The sequence below is a fragment of the Coturnix japonica genome, unplaced genomic scaffold (genome assembly GCF_001577835.2).
Source record: "Coturnix japonica isolate 7356 unplaced genomic scaffold, Coturnix japonica 2.1 chrUnrandom1125, whole genome shotgun sequence".
Lineage (NCBI taxonomy): Eukaryota > Metazoa > Chordata > Aves > Galliformes > Phasianidae > Coturnix > Coturnix japonica.
This window is the reverse complement of record NW_015440447.1, coordinates 1-8106: the sequence shown is the minus strand read 5'-3', so window position 1 is coordinate 8106 and position 8106 is coordinate 1. Positions and strand designations below refer to the sequence as shown.

The 8106-nt window shown below is 57.4% G+C and overlaps 2 protein-coding genes across 2 annotated transcripts; both read right to left on the bottom strand.

Annotated features, from left to right (window-relative positions):
• Positions 1-1016: 1016 nt before the first annotated feature.
• On the bottom strand, positions 1017-6130 carry LOC116652735 (nuclear RNA export factor 1-like). Its single transcript, XM_032441967.1, has 3 exons — positions 5220-6130; positions 3315-3519; positions 1017-1152 (listed from the first exon to the last, which is right to left on the bottom strand). Exons 1-3 carry the CDS (start codon positions 5269-5271, stop codon positions 1017-1019), a joined length of 393 nt encoding a protein of 130 aa, XP_032297858.1. The 5' UTR covers positions 5272-6130.
• Positions 6131-6177: 47 nt separating this feature from the next.
• STX5 (syntaxin 5) lies at positions 6178-8021 on the bottom strand. The gene is made up of 3 exons (XM_015851357.2): positions 7885-8021; positions 7219-7340; positions 6178-7128 (listed from the first exon to the last, which is right to left on the bottom strand). Exons 1-3 carry the CDS (start codon positions 7930-7932, stop codon positions 6969-6971), a joined length of 330 nt encoding a protein of 109 aa, XP_015706843.1. The 5' UTR covers positions 7933-8021; the 3' UTR covers positions 6178-6968.
• Between the last annotated feature and the right edge of the window lie 85 nt (positions 8022-8106).

Sequence of the window (8106 nt, the reverse complement as noted above, 5' to 3'; positions counted from 1 at the left end):
GCTCTTGTCGTTTACTTCTTCCCATAAGGGGATCTATAAAGGAAGGGAAAGTCCTGGCAGATTTGTTAAAGGACCCCAGAAACAATGGGAGGGGGGGCGGGCTTAGACAGGTCCCTGGCAGGTTTAAAGGGACTCTCAGAACCAAATGGGGCGGGGGTCGGGGGGAGGCCTAGACACGTCCTGGCAGGTTACAAGGACCCTCAGAACCAATGGGGGGGGGGGGCTTAGACAGGTGCCTGCAGGTTAAAGGGACCCAGAACCAATTGGGGGGGGCTGCTAGACAGGTCCTGGCAGGTTAAAGAGCCCACATAATGGGTTGGGAAGGGTCTGGCAGAGTTATAAGAGCCCCAGAACCAATGGGGGGCTTAGGACAGGTCCTGGCAGAGTGTTAAAGGACCTCAGGAACCCAACTTGGGGGGGGGGGCTTGAGACAGTCCTGGCAGGGTTAAAAACACCCCCAAGAAACAATTGGGGGCGGGGGCTTAGGACAGGTCCTGGCAGTTAAAAGGACAAACCAGATACCAATAGGGGGGGGGGGCGGGGCTACAGACAGGTCCTGCAGGTTTTTAAAAGCCACATAATGGTTGGGAAAGGTCCTGGCAGGTAAAGGACCCCAGAACGCCAATGGGGGGGGGCTTTAGGGACCAGTGTCCTGGCCAGGTTAAAGGAACCTAATGGGGGGGGGGGCTTTAGACAGGTCCTGGCAGGTTAAAGACGCCACACATAATGGGTTGGAAGTTTGCCTGGCACGGTTAAAGGACCTCAGAACCAATGGGGGGGGCGGGCTTAGACAGGTCCTTGGCAGGTTTAAGGAAGGCACATAAAATGGGTTGGGAAGGTCTGGGCAGGCGCTTAAAGGACCCCAGAAACCAATGGGGGGAGTGCTTAGACAGGTGCCTGGCAGGTTAAAGGGACCCCCAGACACCCGAATTGGGGGGACTTTAGCAACAGGTCCTGGCAGGTTAAAGAGGCACATAATGGGTCTGGGAAGGTCGCCCTGGGCAGAGTCACACACTTCACCGTCGATTTTGAACCCAGTTCCTGCGGTCCTCCGTCCCGTGGAGCCGCCCTCCCTTCGATCCGGTGGGGGGAAAGATCACGACGCACCGTCTAGGTGGGCGGGCACGGCTGGGACGGGGCCCATAGGGCAAACTGCAATGGGGGGAGATAATAAATAAATAAAGGCAGATGGACGGAGGCCCATAGCGGACAAACTGCAATATGGGGGAGGATATGGGGCAGGACGGGACGGGGCCCATAGGCGCACAACTGCAATGGAGGGGAGATCTATGGGGGCAGGACTGGGACAGGGCCCATATATAGCAAACTGCCAATTGGGGGAGATATGGGGCAGGATGGGCCATAGGGCAAACTGCAATGGGGGGGAGATTATGGGCAGGATGGACGGGGCCCATAGGGCAAAGCTGCAGATGGGGGAGATATGGGGCAGGATGGGACCCATAGGGCAAACTGCAATGGGGGGAGATATGGGGCATGATGGGACGGGGCCCATAGGGCAAACTGCAATGGGGGGAGATATGGGGCAGGATGGGACGGGGCCCATAGGGCAAACTGCAATGGGGGGGGACTTATGGGGCACGCGCTGGGACGGGCCCATAGGGCAAACTCAATTGGGGGGAGATATGGGGCAGCAGATGGGATGGGCCCATAGGGGCAAACTGCAATGGGGGAGATATGGGGGCAGGATGGGACGGGCGGGGATTGAAATATAAGAGGGGAGGAAGGAAGGGGGAGAGGGAAGAGGAAGAGGAAGGGGAGAAGAGGAAGAGGAAAGGGGAACGAGGAGGAAGAGGAAGAGGAAGAGAGGAGGAGGAGGAGCAAGAGAAGAGAGGGAGGAAGGAGGAAGAGGAAGGGAAGGCGGCAAGGGAAGGGAAGAGAGAGGAGGAAGAGAAGAAGGCAAGACAGGCAAAGGCGGAAGAAGGAAGGGAAGGGAAGGGACAGGGAAAGGAAACGGGAAAGGAAAGGGAAGAGGACGGTAAAGAGGGGAAGGGAAGGACGAGGGGAAGGGAAGGGAAGGGAAGGGAAGGGAGGGGAAGGAGGGGAAGGGAAGGAAGGGCAGGGGAAGGAAGGAGGGAAGGGAAGGGAGGGAAGGGAAGGGAGGGGAAGGGAGGGGAAGGGAAGGAGAGGGGAATGGAAGGAGGGGAAGGGGAGAGGAGGGAAGGGAGGGACAGGGAGGGGAAGGGAAGGGAAGGGAAGGGAGGGAAGGGAGGGAGGGGAAAAGGGAAGGGAGGGGAAGGGAAAGGGAGGGGAGGGAGGAAGGGAAGGGAAGGGAAGGGAAGGGAGGGGAAGGAAGGGGAGGCGAAGGGGAAAGGGAGGGGAAGGAAGGCCGAGGGGAAGGGAGAGGAGGGAAGGGAGGGAAGGAAGGGAAGGGAACGGCGAAGGGAAGGGCAAGGAAGGGGAGGGAAGGAAGTGAGGGGAAAGGGAGGGGCAAGGGAAGGCCGAGGGCACACGCACACACCACGAGCCCGGAAGGCAAGGGCCGAGGGAAGAGGAAGGCGAGGGAGGGAAGGGAGGGGACAGGGACAAAGGGAGGGGAAGGAGCGGGCCAAGGGAAGAGGGGAAGGGAAGGGAAGGGAAGGGAAGGAAGGGAGGGAAGGAAGGGAAGGGGAGGAGGCGAGGGGAAGGAAAGGGAGGGAAGGGAAGGGAGGGAAGGGAGGGGAAGGGAAGGGAAGGGAAGGACAGGGACTGGAAGGGAAGGGAAGGGAGGGAAGGACAGGGAGGGGAAGGGAGGGAAGGGGAAGGGAAGGGGAAAGAGAGAGGCGGAAGGAAGGGAGGGAACGGGAAGGAGGGGCAAGGGAAGGGAGGGGCCAAGGAAGGAGGGGAAGCGAAGGGAGGGAAGGGAAACTGGCCGACGGGGAGGGAGGGGAAGGGACAGGAGAGCCGGGAAGGGACAGGGAAGGAAGGGAAGGGAAGGGAAGGGAAAGCGGAAGGGAGGGAAAGGGAAGGGAGGGAGCGAACGCCGAGGGAAGGGAGGGGAAGGGAAGGAGCGGGAAGGGAAGGAGGGGAAAGGAGGGGAAGGAGAGGGGAAGGGAAGGGAGGGAAAGGGAAGGGAGGGGAAGGGAAGGGAAGGGAAGGGAAGGGAAGGAAGGGCAAGGAAGGGAAGGAAGGGAAGGGAAGGGAAGGGAAGGGAAGGGAAAGGAGGGAAGGGGAAGGGAAGGGAAGGGAAGGGGAAGGGGCGGAAGGGGAAGGGGAAGGACCCACCCCTGTGCCCCACACTATGGGGCTGACCCACAAGTGAGCCCCCTCCCATGGACCCAAAGAAGGAAGGAAGGAAGGAGATGACCCGGTCTCACTATCGTCCCCGTGGTGCGTCGTGCGCGTCGCTCATGGCCACGTCCCCGTCGTCCTCGTCCTGTCTCTGTCGGCTGCTGCTGGGGCCGGTTCCCCCCCGGTTGCGGCTGTTGCGGTTCATCTCGCTGTACATCTTCCCGCGGAACGGACCCCGGCCTTTCTTACGGCGACCAGAGAAACCGCGGCCAACAACGCGGTCATCGTGCTCTGCGCATACAGGGGGGGCATGAAGGAGGGCAAGATGGCGGCCAACATGGTGGCCAAGATGGAGGGCAAGATGGAGGACAAGATGGAGGACAAGATGGAGGACAACATGGCGGCCAAGATGGAGGACAAGATGGAGGGCAAGATGGAGGACATGATGGAGGACAACATGGCGGCCAAGATGGAGGACAAGATGGAGGACATGATGGAGGACAAGATGAAGGCCTTAGTGGATCAGAGTAGGCCTCAGCCCCCATAAAGGAGGCCATGATGGAGGACAAGATGGAGGACAAGATGGAGGACAAGATAGAGGACATGAAGGAGGACAAGATGGAGGACAAGATGGAGGACAAGATGGAGGGCAAGATGGAGAACAAGATGGCAGCCAACATGGCGGCCAAGATGGAGGACAAGATGGAGAACAAGATGGCGGCCAAGATGAAAGACAAGATGGAGGACAAGATGGCGGCCAACATGGCGGCCAAGATAGAGGACAAGATGGAGGGCAAGATGGCGGCCAACATGGCGGCCAAGATAAAGGACAAGATGGAGGGCAAGATGGCGGCCATGACGGACGCCATGATGGAGGATAAGATGGAGGCCTTAGTGGGTCAGAGTAGGCCTCAGCCCCCATAAAGGAGGCCATGATGGAGGACAAGATGGAGGACAAGATGGAGGACAAGATGGAGGACAAGATGGCAGCCATGACGGAGGCCTTTAGAGTAGGCCTCAACCACCCCCCAGCCATGATGGCGGCCATGATGGAGGACAAGATGGAGGACAAGATGGCGGCCATGAAAGACGCCATGATGGAGGACAAGATGGTGGCCTTCAGTGTAGGCCCCAACCCCCCCCAGCCATAATGGAGGCCTTTAATGGGTCAGTGTAGGCCTCAACCCCCCCCCCACCATAAAGGAGACCATAAAGGAGGCCTTTAGCGTCTGGTAAGACCATAAAGTCGGCCATAAAGGATGGAGACCATAAAAGAGGCCATAATGGAGGCCTTTACTGGGTCAGAGTAGGCCTCAGGCCCCCATAAAGGCGGCCATAATGGAGGCCTTTAGAGGCCTGTCAGTGTAGGCCTCAACCCCCCCCAGCCATAATGGAGGCCATGATGGAGGCCTTTAATGGGTCTGTGTAGGCCTCAACCCCCCCCCCACCATAAAGGAGGCCATAATGGCGGCCTTTAGAGGCTGTTGAGCCCATAAAGTCGGCCATAATGGCTGGAGATAAAGGAGGCCATAATAGAGGCCATAATAGAGGCCTTTAGTGGGTCAGAGTAGGCCTCAACCCCCCATAATGGAGGCCTTAAAGGCGGCCATAACGGAGGCCTTTAGTGGGTCGGAGTAGGCCTCAACCCCCCCCCCCCATAAAGGAGCCCCTAATGGCGGCCTATAGCGGTTGGTGAAGCCATAAAAGCGGCCATAAAGGCTGGAGACCATAAAGGAGGCCATAATAGAGGCCATAATAGAGGCCTATACCGCCCGGTGCGGCCCTAACGTCGCTCATAACGTCGCCCTGCACCGCCGCTCCCCACTAGGCCTCACCGCCCCCCCCCCAACATGGCGGCCTTTACCGGCGCCTCCTTGTAGGCCTCACCCCCCCTCCCCCCCTCCATCCTCCCCCCTTCGTTTCGTTCTCCGTCCCCTTCCCCCCCGTGCCGCCCCCCCGCCCCGTTCCCGGCCCGTTCCCCCCGGTCTCACCGCTGTATCCCCATATCTCACCGCTGTATCCCCCCTTGCCCTCCTCCGCCATCGCGGTTCTTCTTCCCCTTCGGCTTCGGAGAGCGTCGCTTCCGCCGCTTTGATTTCCGTTTCCGGTTCGAGCGCCGCTTCCGGCCGTTCGTTTCTCCTCCCTCTAACAGCGCCCCCTAGCGGCCCGGAGGACTCGTTACCTTAAAGGCCGAGGGTTCGAATCCCGGCCGAGGAACGAACAGCCGGACAACGAGGTCCCACGATTTTAATTAACCCCCCCCTTCATTAACAATAATTAACGATGGCAGCCCCCCCTCATTAACATATCGTGCCCTCATTAACTGAAGGATCCCCCTCATTAACATAACCTGCCCTCATTAATAAAAGGACCCCCCCTCATTATCATATTCTGCCCTCATTAACAAAAGGACCACCTTTAATTAATTATCCTGCCCTCATTAACATAAAGACCCCCCTCATTTACATATCCTGCCCTTATTAACATGAATGAATGAAAGGAACCCCCTCATTAACATATCCCTCCTTCATTAGCATATCCTGCCCTCATTAACATGACCCCCCCTCAAACAACAGGATCCCCCCCATCATTAATTCCTCCCCCCTAATTAACAAAGACCCCCCCCAATTAATAATAACTTCATTAACATCAAAGGGGGGGGGGGGGGTCCTGGTCCCTACTGTGGGGGGGGGTCCAGATCAAAAATGGCGGCCAGGCGGCCATCTTGAAAGGGTGGCGGCCATCTTGGGGGGGGATCCAGATCCAAAATGGCGGCCAGGCGGCCATCTTGAAGGGGTCCAGACCCAAAATGGCGGCAGTGGGGTGCTAATGGGGGGGTCTTTGTTTATAATGGGGGTTCAAGTGAGGGGGGGGTCCATATATGAAATGGGGGGGGTCCATATATGAAGGGGGGCGGCCATCTTGGGGGGGGAAAGGGGGAAGTTCGAGATCCAAAATGGCGGCCAGGTGGCCATCTTGGAGGGTGGTTCCAGATCCAAAATGGCGGCCGGGGGGGTGTCAATGGGGAAGGGGCTTCAGATTTATATTTGGGGGGGGGTTTAAAGGGATCCATATTTTGGGGGGGGGGAGTGCAGTTCCAGGTCCAACATGGCGTCCAGGCCTCAATTTTAAAGGGGGGGGTTCAGATCCAAAATGGCGGCCGGGCGGCCATCTTGAAGGATTGGCAACCATCTTGGGAGAAGTTCCAGATCCAAAATGGCGGCCAGGCGGCCATCTTGAAGTGGTGGCGGCCATCTTGGCGGCTGTCCCAGATCCAAAATGGCGGCCAGGCAGCCATCTTGAATGATGGCGGCCATCTTGGTGCTGTTTCAGATCCAAAATGGCGGCCAGGCGGCCATCTTGAAGGGGTGGCGGCCATCTTGGGGGGTTCCAAATCCAACATGGCGGACAGGCGGCCATCTTGAAAGGGTGGCGGCCATCTTGAAAGGCTGTTTCAGAGACAAAATGGCGTCCAGGTGGCCATCTTGAAAGGAACTTGGGAAGTTCCAGATCCAAAATGGCGGCCAGGCGGCCATCTTGAAGGGGTGGCGGCCATCTTGGGGGGTTCCAAATCCAACATGGTGGCAGCCATCTTGAAGGATTGGCAGCCATCTTGGGAGGAGTTCCAGATCCAAAATGGCGTCCAGGCAGCCATCTTGAAGGGGTGGCGGCCATATTGAAGGGGTGGCAGCCATCTTGAGGGGCTGTTTCAGATCCAAAATGGCCGCCGGGGGGTTGTTTCAGGCGAAGAAGACGACGAAGAGGATGAAGAAGAGGATGATGATGAGGAAGGCCTTGAGCAGCAGCCAGCGCTGGGAGCTGACGGAGCGGAAGTAACGCAGCAGCTCCGTGTGGGCGGCTTCGACGTGGAGCTGGGCCTCGTCCACACCGGAATCGATCCTAAATGGGGGGTCAGAAGGTCAGAGGTCATGAGAGAAGGGTCAGAGGTCATAGATAGGTAGGGGTCAAAGGTCAGGGGTCAAAGGTCACCTCTGTATGGTGTCCTCCTGCTCCTTGACCATGTTGGCCAATTGCTGGAAGATGGAGCCCAGCTCCACAATGGTGGCCTCGATGTTCTGAAGGGCCTCAGCACGGCTACGGACGTACGACTCCTAATTTGCATAATAATTAGCATTAATTAGCATATAAATTAATTATTAACTCATTAACATGGAGCTTCACAAACTCATTAACTCATTCCAAGATGGCGCCCAGATCCAAGATGGCGCCCAGATCCAAGATGGCGCCCAGCTCCAAGATGGCGGCCACCGCACAGTTACAGTCATATTACTCTTAATTTGCATACATTAACATATTCATTAGCTCATTAGCATTGAGCTTCGTTAACTCTTCGACTCATTAAGTCGTTAACATGGAGCTCCATTAACTAAGATGGAGCCCAGCTCCATGATGGCGGTGGCTACAGACACCTAATTTACATAATTTACATATTCATTAACTCATTAGCATGTCAATTAGGGTGATGCCAAAGAGATGCTAATGAGATGCTAATGAACCTGCTTGTCCAGCAACTGCCGCTGTTGGCTGCTGTGGGGCTCCATCATTAAAGGAGGGGGATGTTAATTAATGGAGCTGTCTCTTAATTAATTAATCAGCTGAGTATGCTAATGAGATGCTAATGAGATGCTAATGAACCTGCTCGTCCAGCAGCTGCAGCTGTTGGCTGCTGTGTGGCTCCATCATCTCGATGGCGACCGAGTCCCCGGGTCGATGTGGGGCCGGGTCCTGCAGCACCGCGGGGGCTCCTATGGGGCACAAAGGGGGGGGTCAGCCCCATAGATACCCCCCCCGCCCCATAGATCCCCCCCCACCCCATTAATCCCCCCCTGCCCCATAGATCCAACCCCTGCCCCACAG

Coding starts and splice junctions, on each gene's coding strand:
- LOC116652735 (XM_032441967.1), bottom strand. CDS start 5,271: ATGGCGGAGGAGGGCAAGGGGGGATACAGCGGTGAGATATGGGGATAC. Junction 3,520..5,219: donor TGAGATATGGGGATACAGCG/GTGAGACCGGGG, acceptor CTGTATGCGCAG/AGCACGATGACCGCGTTGTT. Junction 1,153..3,314: donor GACGCACCACGGGGACGATA/GTGAGACCGGGT, acceptor CCCCCATTGCAG/TTTGCCCTATGGGCCCCGTC.
- STX5 (XM_015851357.2), bottom strand. CDS start 7,932: ATGATGGAGCCACACAGCAGCCAACAGCTGCAGCTGCTGGACGAGCAG. Junction 7,341..7,884: donor TGCAGCTGCTGGACGAGCAG/GTTCATTAGCAT, acceptor TATGCAAATTAG/GAGTCGTACGTCCGTAGCCG. Junction 7,129..7,218: donor CAGGAGGACACCATACAGAG/GTGACCTTTGAC, acceptor CCCCCCATTTAG/GATCGATTCCGGTGTGGACG.